Source organism: Mytilus galloprovincialis, chromosome 2 (assembly GCF_965363235.1).
Source record: "Mytilus galloprovincialis chromosome 2, xbMytGall1.hap1.1, whole genome shotgun sequence".
Lineage (NCBI taxonomy): Eukaryota > Metazoa > Mollusca > Bivalvia > Mytilida > Mytilidae > Mytilus > Mytilus galloprovincialis.
Window position 1 is genome coordinate 81,555,118 of NC_134839.1, and position 24,211 is coordinate 81,579,328.

Consider the following 24,211-nt stretch of genomic DNA (forward strand, 5'->3'; position numbering starts at 1 on the left):
ATAACTATATTTTATATGTGCATACCTTGCAAGGTCCTCATGCCCATCAGACAGTTTTCACTTGATCTCGACCTCATTTTGTGGATCAGTGAACAAGGTTAAGTTTTGGTGGTCAAGTCCATATCTCATTTACTATAATCAATAGGTCTTCTATATTCGGTGTATGGAAGGACTGAAAGGTGTACATGTCCAACTGGCAGGTGTTATCTGACCTTGACCTCATTTTCATGGTTCAGTGGTTATAGTAAAGTTTTTGTGTTTTGGTCTGTTTTTCTTATACTGTATGCAATAGGTCTACTATATTTGGTGTATGGAATGTTTGTAAGGTGTACATGTCTAGCTGGCAGGTGTCTGATCTTGACCTCATTTTCATAGTTCAGTGGTCAAAGTTAAGTTTTGGTCTTTTTTTCTAATACTATATGCAATAGGTCAATTATATTTGGTGTAAGGAAATAGTTTATGATCTATATGTCAGTCACACAGATTTTATTTGACCGTGACCTCATTTTCACGGTTCATAGCTCAGTGTTAGGTTTTGTGTTTGGTCTGTTTTTCTTAAACGATAAGCAATAGGTCAACTAAATTTGTTGTATGGAAGAATTGTTAGCTGTACATGCGTGCCTGGCATGGTTCATCTGATCTTGACCTCATTTTCATGGTTCATTGGTCAATGTTTTATTTTCTTGGTTAATGTTAAGTTTATGTGCCAGAACTTTGTAATAAAGCTTTATATTAAGGACTATCAACATAATTTCAATGATTGGTAAAGAAGGCTAGACATTTCAGCATGTGCACTCTTGTGGAATAAGGGGCTGAAAAAGGGCCAAAAAGAAGCATTTTTCTAGTTTACAGACAATAACTTGTGTTTAAGTGTATGGATCTCTCTGAAATTATACAACAAGGTTTCTTACTACAAAGGAAAGGCTGGAATTGAGTTTGGGGGTTCTTGCTTCAAGGAGGGTTTCAATAAGTGAGGGGCCAAAAAAGGGGTCCAAATAAGCATTTTTGTAGTTTTCAGTCAATAACTTGTGCTTAAGTATATAAATCTCTCTGAAATTGTACCACAAGTTTCCATACTACAAAGGGATAGTTATAGGGGGTAATTGATCAAATTATTAAGCAATTGGGGCAAAAAATGGGTGGGAAACAAGGGTTTTTCTGGTTAAAGGACAATTTAGACAATTCAAAAGCAGTGTAAGGGAGGTAATCCAATTAAAATTTAAAGAATACTGTTATGTATGTTTGATTTCTTGATTACTTCTCTCACACTGCTTGAAAATTATGTATTAAGAAATGATAATTGTCTTGAGATGTGCAGCTGTAAATTTATTTTTAGAAGTTTACTGTTAATTAATATATTTAATAATAGTACAGGAGCACATGTATTTGTTTTGGTAAAACACGTGTGTTTGTTTCTTGTTTACATCAACACATGTTTTAAGAATACCTGTAATGTTGACAATGTATTCCATTGGACAATATTGTGTCGCATTGCGACTTAAAAACAGGTATTCTAGATATTGTATGATTTTGGCTCGTGTTTCTTGTGCTTGTTGTTTGATATAAATTAAATGGAATTTATAATGTTATTATTCGAAGTTCTGCCTTACGCTGGTTAGCATACGCCGTACTACTGCCTTGCCTGTATTATTTTATATTTTTATACTTGATGATGTATATAAATGAGTACTTATTGTTGCCAACTCTATTACAAATTTGAATTAAAATTATTTTTGGAATAAGGGATTGGGGAGGTGAAAAAAATGGGGAGGGTTGGGGGTAAAATTTTTCTCATTTCAGATTTCAGAAAGTATTAAAAAAGAATTTTTCTTCAAATATTTTTTTTGAGGGGATTAATATTTAACAGCATAGTGTATTGCTAAAAAGCAAAAACAATTTTTTAAGTTCATTAGACAACATTCATTCTGTGTCAACTATTTAATCACAATCCAAATTCAGAGCTGTATAAAGCTTGAATGTTGTGTTCATACTTGCCCCAACTGTTAAGGGTTCGTATAAAGTTGTGCCCTGCAGAGCATCTGGTTTATTCAGCTGGCTGGATCTATGTCATCACTCTGGAATTCTAGATGGTGTAGAATTCAAAGTTGAAGACATATCATGAAATAAATTATTATGAGTTTTTATGACTTGCTGAAACTTTATACATCATTTTAATAATCAACTGACAACTTTTGACATGTGATTTGCACTTAATTAAGAAAAATTAGTAGAACAACTCTTTTATTTTAGATATATACTTGCATATAGTTCCTTTGTAAATCAAAATCTATGATAATTTACTACATGTATTTATGAATTAATGTGAAAAAGTAATACACATGATGATTGGTCAACAATTCAATCAGTTGATATGAATTTGAAAGTATTTAATTAGTATATTATGCTGGTGTAAATTATTGTATAAAATTTGGATCAAGATGTGTATAGATATATCTATTTTGACTCCCAAACTTTTTTGAAATGCTTATACCCTTAATCGTCCCATGGTTAAGTAAGTGTCAGTATGCTTATCAACTGTCATAATTTTCAAACAATTACACTCAAAAGGTGCAAGTATTGATTGGATGAAACTCCAGTCCTGATTCATCACAGTTAATATCTCATGACATGTAACAAAATTAATTTAGACACAATTTATTTCACACACAAATTCTTGACCTCAATTTTATACCTGCATACATGATGTATTTATAGGGGCATTATTTTTTTTGTCTGTGCGTCTGTTCGTCCGTTCATCAGTCTCTAACTTCTGGTTAAAATTTTTGGTCAATTAGATTTTTTATGAAGTTGAAGTGAAGTCCATTCAACTTGAAAATTGGTACATATTCCCAATGATATGATCTTTAAATTGTTATCCCAGTTTCATGATTCACTGGAATAGGAAAGATCAGGAAAGGATAGTGCAATTGGGCCATTCATGTACTATGGACAGATTTTTGCTTCGGTATGGAACTTTGTGGTACAGGTTTCATAGAGATCCATACATGTAAAAAGTTATTGTCATTGTGATAACATTATAAGAATGCAAAAATTTTGCAGTTCTATAAAAATTGAAAATTGACTCACAAAAACTAGGTCACAAGCAGATAAAACCTGCCAGACAACCAAAATTTTAACATACAAAACAGGTTATTTCACGAAAATATTGATAATGAAATATTCTCAGTTGATTGAGTACAAAAACATATTTGAGGGAAAATTGTCTTGAAATAGGGCTCTTCCATGAAACTAAGTAGGTAGTACAAGCCAGTGCTTTGAGTAGTTTTTTCTGACTTTTTTTTTTAATTTCCTATATTGTGCTATTAAAGAAAACTTGACACTAAGTACATGTAACTCTAAAAATTAACTTTTTGAAACAGTAACAACACATTATTAAAATATTTACTAAGAGGAATCTATTATATGTCCCGAGCTCTAAAACGCTGCTAAAACTTACGTTTTACGTAAGATCTTATTGAAACATCAATTGAGTTGCTAAACTTTTATATGGATAGCTTGAACAATTCAGTTACTCATTTATTGTCACATATTATTCATGAATGTGTGCTAGTAATCTCAAATTTTTTATTTATTAGCCTTAAAAGTACAAATTTTGCGGGAGTAAGAGGTATAAATGGACCCAAAAGGATCTTGTAATGAACACAGAAAGATACATTAGTGATGTTCATCATCTCAGAATCATCTTCTGTATCAATTTTTAACTGTTTGTATGCAGATTAGATGAATATTTAATCATTAATTGGAGAATTTATTGCTCTACACTATATCCTTTCATGATTCGGCATGCTTTGTATTTTTGGACAAAATCCATGGGCAAAAAATATTGATCCCCCCACTTCGAATTTATAAAATAATTTAACCCCCTTTTCCATATACAGAAAACAAGAGTGCACATGCTGAAGTCTTGCCTTTTTTAATAATCATTGATATTATGTTGATAGTCCTAAATATAAAGCTTTATTATAACGGTCACATAAACTTAACATAAATCAAGAAAAGAAAACATTGACCTTTGAACCATGAAAACAAGGTCAAGTTCAGATGAACCATGCCAGTCAGGCATGTACAGCTAACAATTCTCCCATACAACAAATTTAGTTGACCCATTGCTTATTGTTTAAGAAAAACACAACTAGAGGCTCTAAAGAGCCTGTGTCGCTCACCTTGGTCTATGTGAATATTAAACAAAGGACGCAGATGGATTCATGACAAAATTGTGTTTTGGTGATGGTGATGTGTTTGTACATCTTACTTTACTGAACATTCTTGCTGCTTACAATTATCTCTATGTATAATGAACTTGGCCCAGTAGTTTCAGAGGAGAAGATTTTTGTAAAAGATTACTAAGATTTACGAAAAATGGTTAAAAATTGACTATACAGGGCAATAACTCCTAAAGGAATCAACTGACCATTTCGGTCATGTTGACTTATTTGTAGATCTTACTTTGCCGACATTTATTGCTTTTTACAGTTTATCTCTATCTATAATAATATTCAAGATAATAACCAAAAACAGCAAAATTTCCTTAAAATTACCAATTCAGGGGCAGCAACCCAACAACGGGTTGTCGGATTCATCTGAAAATTTCAGGGCAGATAGATCTTGACCTGATAAACAATTTTACTTCATGTCAGATTTACTTTAAATGCTTTTGTTTTTGAGTTATAAGCAAAAAACTGAATTTTACCCCTATGTTCTATTTTTAGCCGTGGCGGCCATCTTGGTTGGTTGGACGGGTCACGCCACACATTTTTTAAACTAGATACCCCAATGATGATTGTGGCCAAGTTTGGTTTAATTTGGCCAAGTAGTTTCAGAGGAGAAGATTTTTGTAAAAGATTACTAAGATTTACGAAAAATGGTTAAAAATTGACTATATTAAAGGGCAATAACTCCTAAAGGGGTCAACTGACCATTTCAGTCATGTTGACTTATTTGTAAATCTTACTTTGCTGAACATTATTGCTGTTTACAGTTTATCTCTATCTATAATAATATTCAAGATAATAACCAAAATCTGCAAAATTTCCTTAAAATTACTAATTCCGGGGCAACAACCCAACAACAGGTCGTCCGATTCATATGAAAATTTCAGGGCAGATAGATCTTGACCTGATAATTAATTTTATCCCTGTCAGATTGCTCTAAATGCTTCGTTTTTTGAGTTATAAGCCAAAAACTGCATTTAACCCCTATGTTCTATTTTTAGCCATGGCAGCCATCTTGGTTGGTTGGCGGGGTCACGCCACACATTTTTTTAACAATATACCCCAATGATGATTGTGGCCAAGTTTGGTTTAATTTGGCCCAGCAGTTTCAGAGGAGAAGATTTTTGTAAAAGATTACAAAAATTTACGAAAAATTGGTCAAAATTGACTATAAAGGGCAATAACTCCTTAAGGGGTCAACTGACCATTTTAGTCATATAAACTTATTTGTAGATCTTACTTTGCTGAACATTATTGCTGATTACATTTTATCTCTTTCTATAATAATATTAAAGATAATAACCAAAATCTGCAAAATTTCCTTCAAATTACTGATTTCGGGGCAGCAACCCAACAACCCGTTGTCAGATTCATTAGAAAGTTACAGGGCAGATAGATTTTCACTTGATGAACGATTTTACTCCTGTCAGATTTGCTCTAAATGCTTTGGTTTCAGAGATATAAGTCAAAATCTACATTTCACCCCTATGTTCTATTTTTAGCCATGGCAGCCATCTTGGTTGGTTGGCCGGGTCACGCCACACATTTTTTAAACTAGATGCCCCAAAGATGATTGTGGCCAAGTTTGGTTTAATTTGGCCCAGCAGTTTCAGAGGAGAAGATTTTTGTAAAAGATTACAAAAATTTACGAAAAATTGGTCAAAATTGACTATAAAGGGCAATAACTCCTTAAGGGGTCAACTGACCATTTTAGTCATATTAACTTATTTGTAAATCTTACTTTTTTGAACATTATTGCTGTTAACAGTTAATCTCTATCTGTAATAATATTCAAGATAATAACCAAAAACAGCAAAATTTCCTTAAAATTACCAATTCCGGGGCAGCAACCCAACAACCGGTTGTCGGATTCATCTGAAAATTTCAGGGCAGAGAGATCTTGACCTGATAAACAATTTTACACCATGTCAGATTTGCTCTAAATGCTTTGGTTTTTGAGTTGTAAGCCAAAAACTGCATTTTACCCCTATGTTCTATTTTTAGCCGTGGCAGCCATCTTGGTTGGTTGGCGGGGTCACGCCACACATTTTTTAAACTAGATACCCCAATGATGATTGTGGCCAAGTTTGGTTTAATTTGGCCCAGTAGTTTCAGAGGAGAAGATTTTTGTAAAAGTTAAAAACGACGACGGACGACAGACGCAAAGTGATGGGAAAAGCTCACTTGGCCCTTCGGGCCAGGTGAGCTAAAAACTTAACACTGAGCAATGAACCATGAAAATGAGGTCAAGGTCAAATAAAACCTGCACAACTGACATATAGTTCATAAAATATTTCCATACACCAAATATAGTTGACCTACATGTATTGCATATAGTAATTAGAAAACTGAAAAAAAAAAACTCAAAAACTTAACCTTGACCACTGAACCATGAAAATGAGATCAAGGTCAGATGACACCTGTCAGCTAGACATGTACACCTTACAATCATCCCATACACCAAATATAGTAGACCTATTGCATACAGTATAAGAAGAACAGACCAAAACACAAAAACTGAACTATAACCACTGAACCATGAAAATGAGGTCAATTTCAGATGACACCTGCCATGTTGGACATGTACACCTTACAGTGCTTCCATACACTGAATATACTAGACCTATTGCTTATATTATCTGAGATATGGACTTGACCACCAAAACTTAACCTTGTTCACTAATCCATGAAATGAGGTTGAGGTCAAGTGAAAACTGTCGGTCTCCCACCTTCTAAAATATAAAGTTTTAAGAAGTAAGCTAACGCTGCCGCCGGATCACTATCCCTATTTCGAACTTTCTGTGACAAAAGTCGCAGGCTTGACAAAAACCTGATCCCCCTGTATTTTAACCAGCCCCCTCCTCCCAGATAAACCAGATGCTCCGCAGGGCGCAGCTTTATACGACCGCAGAGGTTGAACCCTGAACGGTTGGGGCAAGTATGGACACAACATTCAAGCTGGATTCAGCTCTAAATTTGGATTGTGATTAAATAGTTGACACAGCATAGGTTTCTGACACAGAATGAATGTGGTCTAATGAACTTAAAAAAAATATGTTTGCCTTTGAACAATTCACTATGCTGTTGAATATTAATCCTCTCAAAAAAATGTTTGAAGAAATTTTCTTTTTATTTATGAAATCTGAAATGAAAAAAATTGACCCCCCAATTTTTTTTTCACATCCCCCTTTCCCTTATTTCAAAACTGATCTCAATTCAATTTTCTAATGAAGTTTGCAACAATAACTACTCATTTAAATACATCATAAAATATTAAAATGTAAAAAAAGTGCTTGTTATTACTGAATGGTAAAGATTGTTTTAATCTATCAGTTGGTAGTAATAGTGAATATACATTGTATATTGTATAAAACAATGATTTAAGTTGATTCAACTACTATTCTGGACAAAGAAAGATAACTCCAATTGAAATCCAATTGGAATTTCTTGCTATTGCACAATATTGTGCAATTAGATATTTCTTGCTATTGTGCAATACTGTGCAATTGAAAATATTTGCTATTGCACAATACTGTGCAACTGAAGATTTCTTGCTATTGCACAATACTGTGCAATTGAAGATTTCTTGCTATTGCTGAATACTGTGCAATTGAAAATTTCTTGCTATTGCACAATACTTAATATAATAATTTTGGATCCTGATTTGGACCAACTTGAAAACTGGGCCCATAATCAAAAATCTAAGTACATGTTTAGATTCAGCATATCAAAGAGGCCCAAGAATTCAATTTTTGTTAAAATCAAAATTAGTTTAATTTTGGACCCTTTGGACTTTAATGTAGACCAATTTTAAAACGGGACCAAAAATTAAGAATCTACATACACAGTTAGATTTGGCATATCAAAGAACTCCAATTATTCAATTTTTGATGAAATTAAACAAAGTTTAATTTTGGACCCCGATTTGGACCAACTTGAAAACTGGGCCAATAATAAGAAATCTAAGTACATTTTTAGATTCAGCATATCAAAGAACCCCAAGGATTCAATTTTTGTTAAAATCAAACTAAGTTTAATTTTGGACCCTTTGGACCTTAATGTAGACCAATTTGAAAACGGGACCAAAAATTAAGAATCTACATACACAGTTAGATTCGGCATATCAAAGAACCCCAATTATTCAATTTTTGATGAAATCAAACAAAGTTTAATTTTGGACCCTTTGGGCCCCTTATTCCTAAACTGTTGGGACCAAAACTCCCAAAATCAATACCAACCTTCCTTTTGTGGTCATAAACATTGTGTTTAAATTTCATTGATTTCTATATACTTAAACTAAAGTTATTGTGCAAAAACCAAGAATAATGCTTATTTGGGCCCTTTTTTGGCCCCTAATTCCTAAACTGTTGGAACCAAAACTCCCAAAATCAATCCCAACCTTTCTTTTGTGGTCATAAACCTTGTGTCAAAATTTCATAGATTTCTATTAACTTCAACTAAAGTTATAGTGCGAAAACCAAGAAAATGCTTATTTGGGCCCTTTTTGGCCCCTAATTCCTAAAATGTTGGGACCAAAACTCCCAAAATCAATCCCAACCTTCCTTTTGTGGTCATAAACCTTGTGTTAAAATTTCATAGATTTCTATTCACTTTTACTAAAGTTAGAGTGCGAAAACTAAAAGTATTCGGACGACGACGACGACGACGACGCCAACGTGATAGCAATATACGACGAAAAATTTTTCAAATTTTGCGGTCGTATAAAAATGATAAGTCCCTAAGACATTTCATTTAAAGCTAAGACTTATTTTTATACAGTACACTAGCTTTCTGGGATTTATCCATATCTCTTAATTTCATGGAAATAGATTTCCATATTTATTGTTACCCACTACATCTATTTCATCAATGATTTCATCAGCATATTACCAATATATTAATGATGACTGTGGTGTTTTTTTTACAGTGGGTAACATATGCCAAAACTAGGTACAACAAGCAGGTCAGAAGTAAAGAGAACTTCAAACTTACTAAACTACCCTTTCAAAATATATATGGTTATAGAATATTTGCAATAGACTACTTTCCTTAAATTTTGTTGTTCTATAAAAAAAGGAACACATTAGAATACAAAAATTTAATTCTTTTTGTGAACAAATATAAAAGATAACAAAATTAAATACTTGAAACAAATATGAATAATAACAATATCATTTTTTTTTTACAAATACTGCTCTTGCAATAATCACATGAAAATCGTTAGACTTTCTTGCCTTTCATACATAGAATACATATTTCATAAAGTAGCACCAAAAATTTGACAAAATGAATTTAACCTAGTAACTGATTTTATCAGAAAGCATAGTTCATACAGATGAACAAAGACTCAATAGATTTTTTCAAAATGATGTTCTGCGTTGGGTGGTCTAGTTGGTCTATGTTGAGGTACTGGTTGGCCTGGTCTCCTTGAAGGAGCTAAGTACTCAAACATTGAGGTACTGTGTTGTGAAAGCATTTTACCCAAGTCTATTACATCTGGGTCTGTCCAGAAAAAGTCATGATTCAAAGCCATATCTGCATTTGGTCTTTTTGACGGGTCCAATGATAAAAGTTTGTCCAACAGATCAATTGCTTGGGCATCTTTTAGATAAGGTTTCAACCTGTCCCTCACCTTTCTTTTATGACCTTGAGGCATCTCCATTTCATTAAACAGGTCAAGTCGATCTACATTTGGCCAAACATCTTTTGATATAGAGCCACATAATTGTGTTATCAATTGTAACTGATGTTGTTCAGTCTTTCCCTGCATTATTGGAGTCCGAGTCCACAATTCTGCCATAATACATCCAGCACCCCACAAATCAATCACTGGTCCATAATCCCTTGCTCCAAGCAGTAATTCTGGAGGACGATACCACAGAGTGACCACACGATTGGTATATCTGTTCTGTTTTTCTTGTGGCAATCTATAACTAAATGCTCTAGCTAATCCAAAGTCTGCCAGTTTTAAAACTCCACTTTTTGTTATAAGTATATTAGCAGCTTTCATGTCACGATGTAATATTTTACTTTCATGAATGTAATATAGACCTTCAAAAAGTTGTTTCATAACCATTTTGATTTCGCCAAGGTTAAATTTCACATTAGCATTACTCAACAAACCAGCAAGATCATGCTCACAAAATTCAAAGATTAAATAAAAGCTTGCTCGATTCCTGTTGTATGGTGTTGCTGAAATGAAAAATGGAAAACAATTACAACTAGAAACAACACTAAAGTAGAGGGCTTCTTTTGGAGACTAGTGTATAATACTAGCTTATCTTTGTTTGTAAAATTTGTTCTTTTAAGAGTTATTTCCCATTATATGCATATGGCTTAGTTGAAAAATTTAATGGAACTAAAACAATACTTGATATTTGTAAAACAGTCTCAATAATGCAATAAATCACATATGTTTTCTTCATTCAAATAACAGTCTTACACATCAATTGCCAATCTGTCTCAAATTTGGAGATTTAAGTAAAGAACTAGACTGATTGTGTAATGCTATCTTACAATCCAAGAATTTGATATACAGTTATTTTACCTTAGAATGTTCTATCAAATTTGCATCCCTGTTATTCTTTTGTATAAGTCAACATTTATGTGGTGTACTGTTTCTCAAAATCTATTATAGTTTTCATTACAATAAGCAAAATCATGTAAATAAGTTGTAAATCATTATTTAAGGGCAATAACTCCTGTAAAGAGTCATCCAATCAGCAATTGTTTGAATCATATCAAGGCATTTAAGCTGATCTTGTTAGAAGATGATTTTTACTGCTTACATTTTCTATCTTTCTGTTAAATTTTCAAAAACTTTAAAATAATGATAAACCATTAGTTTGTGCCAATGACATCTGATTATTTTGTTGGAAGATAAAAAGAAGTAGCTCTTGAAATTCTTGGCACTTTTGACCCTGTTGTTATTTCTTACTATTATGGTTTTTGAATATATGAGACATATAAAATATTGACCATGAAATGGGGTAGAGGTCAAGTAAACCCTAACTGATGAGTTTTGAGACCTTGCAAGGATCCCATACACCAAATATAGTTATAATGTTTAGTACTTAAAATAAGGGATATTCCACATGAAAAAAAAACACAAAAAAAACATTTCAAGCAATTGCTAAATCATGAAAATGAGGTTAATAAGATCAGGGTAATGAATCCTGTCACTTGTTTGCAACATGCAACCTGTCAGTATAGAGTTTACTGACTTAACCTAAATGTTAACAAAGACAGAAACATGATGAAAATCATAAAATGTAGGATCACTTTGATTCACTAACAAGACAGGAGGGACAAAATAAGATTAAAAGCAACTTAATTGGTCAGGATTTAAAAGTGTTACATCTACAGATTCAACATTCTTGGGCAGATTTTTCAACCTGGACATATTTATGAAATATAAGTCATTCAAAAAATATCATGATTGTTGTTTAAAGAAACTGGAAATAAGCAGCTATGAATCAATCACTTTTTAAAGTTATAAGCTGTTAGATTTCAGGTATCCCTTCACCTCAGTGAATTGTTGTAGGTTGTTGTTTTATTATTTACATTACCGGTACCTAATTATTAACAAACCTTTTGTTCTACATATTTCTATCAAATCAACAACATTATTATGTCGAAGCAGCTGAAGGATTTTGATTTCTCTAAGAGCAGTTATTGGGAACTGAAAAATACCAAAAAAAAAATCTTCAAGTAAAATGTATTTGTAATCACTCAAAAATTGATGGATCTGAAAACGCATCACACCGTATAGCTAACTTATATAAACCCTGAAACCAAATTTCAGAAATCCTTTTAATGTAGTTCCTGATAAAAATACGACGAAAAATATCAATGGGACAGATAGATGGATGGATGGACAGACTAACAAACAGACATACAGAAGTAAAACAGTATACCCCCACTTTTGAAAAACGGGGGTATATAATTATATGTATGCTCTTGAGGTCAAGAATTGTGTATTGAAGAGCTGTGTAGTAAATTGTCAGTTTAATTATGATATACAAGAAATATTAACTGTGGTCAATTACGATTGGCATTATACTATGGATGAGGTGATTCCAGTTGATACCAAAGGTGTAATTGTTGGTAAATCATCACAGTTGTCAAGCAATACTTGTATTGTATCATTACTTGCCTTACAGAGCCTTTTATTGTTGACTATGAACAATGGATTTTGCTATTGCTGAAGGCCATAGTTATTAGCTTCTATATTATTTAGTCTCTGGTTGAGAGTTGTCTCATTGGCAATTATACCACATCTTCTATTTTTCATATTAAGAAAGAATGGAATAATACTATAGTATTTGAAACCAGGTGCTCCGCAGGGCGCAGCTTTATACGACCGCAGAGGTCGAACCCTGAACAGTTGGGGCAAGTATGGACAAAACATTCAAGCGTGATACAGCTATGAATTTGGATTGTGATCAAATTTTTGACATTACATGTTTTTTTTTTACACAAAACAAATGTCAAGATTTTACAAATCAATTAAAGATTTCTTCTCCAAACTTTTTAAATCTAAAATTAAATAGTTGACACAGCATAGGTTTCTGACACAGAATGAATGTGGTCTAATGAACTTAAAAGTTTTTTTTTGCCTTTGAGCATTTCACTATGCTGTTGAATATTAATCCTCTCAAAAAAATGTTTGAAGAAATTTTCTTTTTATTTATGAAATCTGAAATGAGAAAAATTTAAACCCCCCCCCCCCCCCCCCCCTTTTTTTCACATCCCTGTTTCCCTTTTTCCAAAACTGATATCAATTCAAATTTCTAATGGAGTTTGCAACAATAACTACTCTTTTAAATACATCATAAAATATTAAAATGTAAAATAAAGTGCTTGTTATCACTGAATGGTAAAGATTGGTTGGTAGTAAAAGTGAATATACATTGTTTATTGTATAAAACAATAAAAAAAACTTCATCAGCAACATTTTATATTGGCAAATTTCCAATGAAGTTATTTAAATAAAGTTATTGGCAAATAAAAATAGAAAATGACATCATAGTCATGTCTGGCAAATGTCCAATATACATTATCTAAAAACATTTTAGATAAGATAAGGAAAAAAAGCTTCATCAGCAACATTTTATATTGGCAAATTTCCAATGAAGTTATTTACATAAAGTTATTGGCAAATAAAAATAGAAAATGACATCATAGTCATGTCTGGCAAATTTCCAACATATATTATCAACTACTATTCTATACAAAGAAAGATAACTCCAATTGAAAATTAATTGCTATTGCACAATATTGTGCAATTAGATATTTCTTGCTATTGTGCAATACTGTGCAATTGAAAATTTCTTGCTATTGCACAATACTTGATATGGAATCCTGATTTGGACCAACTTGAAAACTCGGCCCATAATCAAAAATCAAAGTACATGTTTAGATAAAGCATATCAAATAAGCCCAAGAATTTAATTTTTGTTAAAATCAAACTTAGTTTAATTTTGGACCCTTTGGACCTTAATGTAGACCAATTTGAAAACTGGACCAAAAATTAAGAATCTACATACACAGTTAGATTTGGCATATCAAAGAACCCATTTATTCAATTTTTGAAGAAATCAAACAAAGTTTAATTTTGGACCCCCATTTGGACCAACTTGAAAACTAGGCCAATAATTAAAAATCTAAGTACATTTTTAAATTCAGCATATCAAAGAACCCCAAGGATTCAATTTTTGTTAAAATCAAACTAAGTTTAATTTTGGACCCTTTGGACCTTAATGTAGACCAATTTGAAAACGGGACCAAAAATTAAGAATCTACATACATAGTTAGATTCGGCATATCAAAGAACCCCAATTATTCAATTTTTGATGAAATCACACAAAGTTCAATTTTGGACCCTTTGGGCCCCTTATTCCTAAACTGTTAGGACCAAAACTTCCAAAATCAAACCCAACCTTCCTTTTATGGTCATAAACCTTGTGTTTAAATTTCATAGATTTCTATTTACTTATACTAAAGTTATGGTGCAAAAACCAAAAATAATGCTTAATAGGGCCCCTTTTTGGCCCCTAATTCATAAACTGTTGTGACCTCAACTCCAAAAATCAATCCCAACCTTCCTTTTGTGGTCATAAACCTTGTGCTAAAATTTCATTGATTTCTATTTACTTATACTAAAGTTATTGTGCGAAAACCAAGAATAATGCTTATTTGGGCCCTTTTTTGGCCCTTAATTCCTAAACTGTTGGAACCAAAACCCCCAAAATCAATCCCAACCTTCCTTTTGTGGTCATAAACCTTGTGTCAAAATTTCATAGATTTCTATTCACTTAAACTAAAGTTATAGTGCGAAAACCAAGAAAATGCTTATTTGGGCCCTTTTTGGCCCCTAATTCCTAAAATGTTGGGACCAAAACTCCCAAAATCAATACCAACCTTCCTTTTGTGGTCATAAACCTTGTGTTAAAATTTCATAGATTTCCATTCACTTTTACTAAAGTTAGAGTGCGAAAACTAAAAGTATTCGGACGACGGACGACGACGACGACGCCGACGCCAACGTGATAGCAATATACGACGAAAAATTTTTCAAATTTTGCGGTCGTATAAAAAGAGTGGAAATTCTCTGTGTAACACTTTAATACACACCAAGTACCATATATATTTTATTCAATTGATTACACAAACATAAGATACGGATAAAATACTTTTTAATTTTGTATCAATTAAATATGTATATGAATATTCAATTAATTTTCTGCTAACATTAACCGATTAATATCTAGTTACTCCAAAAATGGATTTCTTAGGATTATGCCATAAAATGTCCTGTAGAAATCCAAATGTGCTTTTTTTATATTTGAGTTTAGAGATATGTATAATACCCTATTTAATCCTGTTTTTCATTAACAATAACTTACACCTTCTTTTTCATTTTCCATCAACACTTTTTTCATTGCTACCATTGTCTTTCTATTGCTTTTGTCTCTGGCCTTGAAAACTTCTCTGTAATTAAAAAAGTAAATGAGTATGCACATCCAACTGTATTTCTTCGTACATGTATGTAGTAAATTATTCAGAGTCAAACCTAAATAATATGAATAGGATGTAGATATATAAAGATGGTAATATAATCAAGCCTTATTTTAGAAGAATATTATTTAATTCTGAAGTAACATTTATTCATCATGACAGTAAGTCTTGCAATCATGACAATAACTTGCTATGTAATCATAAAGCTCTCATTTGATCCTTTATGATATTTTTTTACAATAGGCAGACCATTGTCAAAAAATATCATAAGCAAAATAAGAGCTTCAGTTCAACAGCTAGACAATATCTAAACATATTTTGATTTCTTGTAGAGAGAGAACAACATACCTGGTAGACACATTTTGGATTTTTTAAGATTATGGAAGGGATGTTAACCATTAAAGGGTGATTTTTAGGACATGCAATAATTGTAATTATTAAAATCTTAAGACATGTAAGATACCTTATTTATACTTAACACTTTTACTCTTTAAAATTTCTCTATCTATTAAAGTTCACTAAAAATGAGTGAAATTAGTTCACCAATGGCCATATTAAACTCCTATAAGGGGTCACTATTGACTATTCATCCATGATGTCTTATTTTTAATTCATACCTTTTAAAACATTTTAACTAATGAAAGATTATTTCTTTTAACTAAAGACTTTAAAGTCTCCTTCAAAAATTCTCTCTACCTGATATAGTTTTCAAGATATAAACACAAAAAAATGCAAAAAAATCTTTTGTCTGATTTTTCTCTGACATTACTTCACACATGTCACAACAGACAGACAATAACCTGTTGACCAGTTTTACTATTTGACAGATTTGCTTGTTCTTTTTAAATTGTAATAATATACAAAACAAAATCTTTGAAATCTACTAAAAACTAAAATTTCAGAGGCAATATCACCAAAATGAGTAATTCAATTTATCTGCAGGAGATAGACTGTTACCTGCTGATTTTTTTCCTCACAGATTTGTAACTGCATATTTTCTTAGATTCTAAGCCAAAAGTGCATTTTCTGCCTATGCAAAAATGTGCCACATATTTTGAATTTGATCAGAAAATTCACAATTACTGCTGTTAATCAGGTTGGGAAACCCTTCAAATCAGGGGTAAGTCCTCATTGTAAATTAATGACTTTCCTTTTTACATGTATGAGGAGTACACTTCAGGTGATAGAAAAAAATGTTTTGGTAAAAACCACTCTGTAGTAATCAAAGAGCTGAAGAGCTCTGAGGGAAAAGACGGCCATTGTTTCAATTTTTAGGGGGTATCTTTTGATAGTCTATATACAAAGAATGAGCAAAAGAACAGCTAGAACATATAGAAAGGCTAACAATAATGAAACTAATTGTTGTTTATTGTTATTTCATTTCCTTAATCAAGAATTCATCATAGAGACAATTTGGACCAATGAGATCTGCACCTTCTAAATCAAAACATTTGATTAAAGTTGGGAGTTAATTATCTAAAATTCAATTGAATTTAACAACTACTACAATATATTTTAGAATTTTAATTATGCACAACTGAACGGCAAACTAAGACCATTCTCAATTTTTTGAAACAGTATTCTCAAGAAAGTAAGGACTGAAAAATCTATTCAGTTTTAATTTTCCATTGATAAAGTTCCCAGTTACAACTCTCATCACAGGGATACATGTACTTATAAAATCAAATATGATTGATATAAGCTGTGTGAAGTTTGTTTCCAGATCCCACATTTTGATATATCTGTAAAATTCATGAATAAATAGCTTTAAACTACAAAAAGCAATATTTAAAAAAAAAATGAAAAAAAAAATGACCACTACAATAATTATGTTGGTAAGCAAAATTATTTTTTAATTGATGACTACTTATCATATATATACTTAATGTGACATTTTTAGTGTTCAGATACATTAACTTTCATTTTAGTGGGTAATTACTCATCAATTGAGGTGCTCCTTAATTGAAGAAAGATTCTAAAAACATAACTTTACAGAAAGAACGAAAACTGCAGTTGCTCTCCCCAATCTCGGTATAAACTACAAAAAGCAACATTTAATTTTTCTTATTTTTTTTTAACCATTTCAATAATTATGTTGGTACACAATTTTTTTTTTATATAGAAGACTACTTATCATATACTAAATGTCACATTTTAAGTGTTCAGAAACAATTACTTTGATTTTAGTGTATAATTACTCATCAATGGAGGTGCTCCTGAATTAGAGGAAGATTCTAAAAACAGAACTATACAGAAACAATGAAAACTGTCGTTTCTCTCCCCAATCTCATGTATCCCTATTGACATTGTTTACCGCGAAAGTTGACCTACAAATTATCTGATTATAGCCTCAGATTAAAGCATTGCATATTGGTGTGTGAATGATCTACACTACAGCAAACATCATTAGGTTTACATTTAACAAATACGGATTTTAAATTAGTATACAAATACTGTGAAGGATTTTTATAATGAATAAAGGATATCCCTGTGTGGCATTCCAACAATGACGTCACTAGGGCTTAAATTAAAATATTGTTTGTTTGCAGTTTACCGACCAACCCTTGAAAATCCTCCCAACTGTGAAAATTTTATTGCTTTAAATTTGAAGAATTTTTTTTTAATACTTCTATTGACGCGATCCGGAACTTTGGGTCCTTTCCGGAAATGATTTAAAGTCTGGGTCAATTACGCATTTCAAGTTCGGTTTTTCTTAGCTTCCCGTCAAGCGTTCATGTGACCATTTAATGATAAAGCACATGGAAATTGTTTACAGGTATCCATGAAGTCACGGAGGAGTACTTTACGCTGTCGTCTCATGTCAATTTTAAGACAAATAACAAACAAAAAGGTTTATTAGTAGACTGTTTATACAGATTCAGGCACATGTAATGATGTGTGATGATATCATTGACGATGATGCAGCGGATATTCATAACTGACACGATAACCATTCTGTCTCAAACAAATCGGGTACAGAATCTGTGGAGCCTGACTTTATGGAACCAATTTCAGTGGTTAAATAATTCGACAGCAGCTTGAAGTATGGCATATTTTCTACAAATCGTTGTGAAGACGACAAAGATGAAACCACTCCTCCGTGACTTAAATCTTCATGGATATCTGTAAACACGCCTGTACGGAGGAAGGGCTCATTTGAAATGTTAATGGATATAGATCATGCCAAATCAATAAGAAGCAACCCTAACTACACAAAGATGTAGAGAAAATGAATGGTTAGCTTGAAAAATAAATATACTTTCTCTATATTAAATCTATCTTCGATTGCAATGAGTATGCTCCTTTAGGATAAGGGGAGCTGCCCCACTCATTGCAATTATTCTCTTTCTTGAAATATTAAATATACCCAAACTGTGTGGCCTGTGTGAATTCAATTAAAACATGTCCTTAGGAGCTATGCTGCCAATTTTTTTTATGCATTAAAAACATTTCAGTACAGACCATTTACTTTTAATGGGGTGCTATGGATTTCACCCCGAACTTTAGATTTCTTTAGTTTTCATTAAAGCCTGGCAAAAATATAACCTTATCACATATAATTAAATATTGTTAGAAATATGAAAACAGTCGAATGTCTTAATACTTTTTTTTCAATTGAGGAAGATTCAATGGTTATTTTTTTTAATTAAAAATACACTCTATAATACATTGTCTTATAAATCTTTAATATCTACATTTTTCTGATGAAAATACTCTACTCATGAAAACATTCTAGTCAAGAAGCATACATGTCTGAATATATTTCTTTAAAACAGTTCTAGTCATAATGACATTCCTTGTTTATAAGTGTTCCAGTATTTAATAATTATACCATATTTTATGTCATAAATTGGATAATGACACTATGTTAAAGTTTCAGTTTTGGTTAAAAAGTTTTTTATCTGAAAATGCCTGTTCATTTGATGTTGGTTTTCAGCATGTCCAGTGTTTGTTGTTTTAAAATGTTGTTTTTTCTTCACAAGAAACTTGGTTTAGTGTAACTGCTTGTTTAAACTGTATTTTGGCTGATAAAATAAAATATTTTTCCTACCTACCGACCCTTCAGTCTGAAGGTACAGTCGGAAAACTGCAAACAAACATATTTTTAAGGTTGGCCTAGGTTAGATATATTTAGAATATTTCGTAATACTGATTTTTCCGGACTGTAAAAGAAACGTATATATTAATATAGTGTAAGGGAAAGCTCAATATACGATAATTTCACGAGAAACAGAAGGGAAATGTGTAAAAAATGTATTTAAAGTCAATCTGTTCTCCTTGTCATCAATTTCAGTATGACATTTTGAGGGGGTTTCCAAACTATCAAAACAAGACGATTGACATGAGGGAATGATACTCTGGCCAACCCCATTAGGGAATTGACGGCTTGAAGCCGTCTTTCCCCAAAAATGTGCACAAATTGATATTATTTGAAAAAAACTTTTCCAAAAGAATTATACATCTATCTGGTATTACATGTATATCGTCAAAACATGTCCAATAATTTTGTAATATTCCAGAACTTACATTTTCTTTGATATTAAAAATATCAGAAAAGTTGTTCCAAATATAATATTTTTTTCCTTTGAAGTTACAAAATCTATGTTTTCTTTTTTTTCTGTTCTACACTACAACAGTACACAGGTACTTGTATACATATCAGTCAACCGGCAAAAATCTCAAATGCTGTTTTTCAGTAACTTCGACATGTATACAATGTATATTACAATGTACAAGTAAATCAATTTAAATAAACATTTAATGAAAAATAAGTATAAATTAAACTACATGGGGGGTCATTCTGGATACTCCCACTCAGGAGCAACCAAAGGGTATTCTGTCCACAAGTACATGTGCAACAGTACACCATTTGTTTGAGGGACAGTCCCTCATTGAAGGGATATTCCTCATTGGGGGGGGGGGGTCTCAACCTTTTGACGATAAGATAAGAAATTTTATTTCAAGTCGGGTTACATTAAATACAAACATAAGCTCTGTAGAGCTTTTTGCCGACATTTATAACAATAACAACACACATATTAAGATACATAAAACACACATATGAGACATACAAATTATGATAGCTATATTGCAAGTAAAAAGTTCATAAATGAAAAGTATTTAATCATTGTATGTTGATGGAATATTGTATATCAAAAGAAAAAGAAGGCTAAATTTTGTTTTGAGTACCCTTTTCTTAAGCTATTGGTTGTGTCATATATATTCTTGCTATATAAATGACAATAAATATAACAGTATAAGAAAAGAAGACTGCGCACCCAAATGTTCCTTGTCCAATTTTACACAGTTTTTCATATTTATTAATATCTTGGCAGTATGGATAGTTAAAATTATCATCATATGATGTATCTCTTCTAAATGCACCACCAGACGCTGCTTCAGTAGAATCTGATGAACGAGAAAAAGAGTGATGGTCTTTCTGGTCTTTCCCTTGCATATTTATTAGCCGGAAATAGACAGATTGCTCAAGATTGTTGTAAACCACGGAGTGCTTTACCGAACAAACACAAAATTCCGCGCTTCTCGAAAGGCTGTATTACTACTGCATACTGAAAATGCTGAAACTTGGGACAATATTACATATATTGTGGCGGATCCAGGGGGATCCGGGGGTTGGAACTCTCCTTTTTTAAACGATCAATGCATATGAATGGGGACATATAGTCGGAACCCCTCTTTTTACTGAAATGACTGGATCCGCCCCTGCTCCCGACCATTTTCAACATAAGGAAACACCTGTAACAAGTCAGGAATAAGACGGTTATTTTCATTTGTTTGATGTGTTTAAGCCTTTGGATTTGGACAGGCTTGTCACAGTCTTGTATGAAGATCCTGTCTTTCTAAGGCACACACACAGGCACCTGACGCTGTTTCTATCCGGCATTGGAAGGCCCTATATGGATAGTTGACCTTCCACTGAATGCATAGAAACACGTGCCTGTGAGCACACATCTGGTCTTAGAGTAAAATAAAAAGTATTTAAAAGTTTATTAATCTTTTAAAATCTAAAACAAAAGATAATGTAGATTTTATACCATGATTCACACCTTTTACCGTTTGGCATTTGATACCGAAATTTTCGTTTTTGATTTTCATTGGAGGACATTGGAGTTCGGTAATCTGTAATTATTTTACTTTTGAGTATAATTATGGAAAATTATAATTGAAATGGTATCGGAGTATCCCAAATTTCAATCCGCAAAATTGTATTCATAGTTATATGTTATTGCTGTCACATTCCACTTAAATGGTTTAAAATTATGAGGTGGTCACCCGTGAGATTAGTATTAGCAATCTTTTATCATTTTTAAACTCGGAATGGAATGCATCTTATTGTATGAAACCCAGAAGAGTTTCAAATAAACAATATGCTCACGATTGATAGGGTGCTTTCGGTCCGGGGTTTTCTTTTTGTCCGCTTTTGCCTTTTTTGTCCGATAACTTTTCTTTTTGTCTGACACTTTTGCTCTTTGTCCGTTTATTTCGGTCCGTTTTGCTTTTTGTCCGAATATTTTGCTTTTGGTCCGATACTTTTGCTTTTTATCAGGTGCTTTTGGTCCTTTTTGCTTTTGAAATATCTGACAAAAAGTGTCAATCCCAACTTGAGCTCTGTTTCATAGTTCATTGGTAAATTGTCAATTTTTGCTTCTGAAATAATAAAAACAAAAGATACCATACAGACTTAACTTATTTCAAACGGGATAGCACATCCTCATTTTTACGGAGATGTTGTTTACCATGCATGCCCGGAAATTTAGAAACGATCCTGGTAAACTTATCGACCTTTAAATTAAATTATTATAAAAAATTGCACTTAAAATGGCAGTGACTTATGTAGTTACATGCATTACTACGACAGGTCTTCTCTCTTTCCTATAGAAATCGTACAATAACTCAAGTTTACTTTGAAAATTTTGAATTTATGAGAATTTGTAAAAACAGGGTTCCTCAATGAAATAAACATAATAGTTTTAGAAGAACTCAGTGGTCATTATCGTCTTATATGGACTGCCCGTTGGACAGTGGTATTGACTAAGGTAGCGATCATGAGCTCGCCTAGGCTACGGCTCAGTCATTATCGCTATCTTTAATAGTCAATACCACTGTGACGAGTTTTTCACTATAACTTTTAAGGAAGTATTAGTAACTTGATACATCTGCACTTTCATGGATCTACAATCTGTCGATACCTGTATCTTGACATTGCACAAGGTCGTTTGTTTCTCTGCCTGTTTATGGCGTCTTTACATTTAATTCATTAGATGTTGGGTGTGTATGGATTGATAATTTAGTCTTTTTTTAATAGTTGTTTTTTGCTTCGAACTAGCTGTCATGCAGTCACTGTGAGTACTCTCAGATCCGTGTACTTTTGTTGTTAGGATGTACCTGGCTACGTCCACTCTGTTTTTGTTAGATGTAGTTCTATTTGTATCCATCTGATGTGAGTTAACGCTATTTCATCTGATTTTCATATTACGTTCTTATGTTACTGTTACACCACTGTCCCAGGTTGGCGGAGGTTTGGGATCCCGCTAACATTTTCAACCCCGCCACATTCTGTATAAGTCGTATAAATGTGCTTGTCCTAAGTCCGGAGCCTATAATTCAGTGGTTATCGTTTGTTACTGTGTTACATATCAAAAAAAATAATGTGGTTTGATCTTCTTTTGTATTTAGGTTTCATGAAAAAATATCATTTGATACCATACAGGCATTGCTTGTGTTTTTCTCTCACAACTACGACATATGTCAAATAAAATATGTCTTATCTTATCTTATCTTATCTTAACTTATCTTATCTTATCTTATCTTATCTTATCTTATCTTATAGGAACATATCTTATCTTATAGGAACATATCTTATCTTATCTTATCTTATCTTAACTTATCTTAACTTATCTTAACTTATCTTATCTTATCTTATCTTATCTTATCTTATCTTATCTCATCTTATCTTATCTTATCTTATAGGAACAACAGGGGCGGATGCAGGAATTTTCGAAAGGGGGGGTGCTAACCCAGGGCACCCAGGGCAAAGGGGGGGTGCAAAACATATGTCCCGATACAAATGCATTGATCGGCAAAAATAAAGGGGGGGTGCGCACCCCCGGAACCCCCCCCCCCCCCCCCTGGATCCGCCACTGAACAATACTATAGTCACAAAAGCTGCAATGCATATAGAAAAGAGTTTCGATGCAGGGGAATATGTCACTGAAATCAATCAAACGGAACCAACGTTTCCTGCACCAGTGATTTGCATTTTGACAATAAGTTAAAATGAAGAACAGCAATACAGCCTTTCTATATTAATTTGATCATGGTTTTAATATGTGTGTTGAGAGTGTTGTTTCGTGATCATATTGATCCCTTCTTTATGGAATTATTGACAGTGTTTTTCTTGCCTTGTGAGGAGGTAGAAAGATTGTTGTTCTTTTGGTTAGTGCTCTGATATATTTATAGTTTAATACGTTCCAATCTAACTAAAAACCGATCTCTCATCGCTCCCGTTTTCTGATATGTCGCCACGCGACATATCAGAAAACGGGAGCGATGAAAGATTGGTTTTTAATTAGATTGAATACGTTCTTATTCTTGCACGAGAGTTAACTTTTCGTACGTGTATCTTTACATTTGATTGTTTTGGCCCTTTTGTTTGAAGAAATTATAATTCTAACCTCTTAAATTATTGCCACTTTTTATATTTCCCTTAAAAAATAATTAAGATATAACTTAATATACTCAGCAAGTGACTGAAATTTAAGTGGTATCTTGCTTGGTGTTGTTTTTTTACAACGAGACTGTCGGACAATTATGATAGTCTATATCATATGCTACATTTTTGACAGTTATACTGATGAAGCTTAATTGTCAACAGGGCCGTAAATTGCCTGCCCTGTAAGGGGAGGCAGTTTATTATCGCCGAACGGAGCGAGGCAAAA

At 32.6% G+C, this 24,211-nt stretch overlaps 1 protein-coding gene across 1 annotated transcript; it reads right to left on the reverse strand.

The window, feature by feature from the left end:
- Positions 1–9,315: 9,315 nt before the first annotated feature.
- Positions 9,316–20,739, reverse strand: LOC143064577 (cyclin-dependent kinase 9-like). The gene is made up of 4 exons (XM_076237493.1): positions 20,531–20,739; positions 15,140–15,224; positions 11,823–11,913; positions 9,316–10,424 (listed from the first exon to the last, which is right to left on the reverse strand). Exons 1-4 carry the CDS (start codon positions 20,707–20,709, stop codon positions 9,580–9,582), a joined length of 1,200 nt encoding a protein of 399 aa, XP_076093608.1. The 5' UTR covers positions 20,710–20,739; the 3' UTR covers positions 9,316–9,579.
- Positions 20,740–24,211: the final 3,472 nt, after the last annotated feature.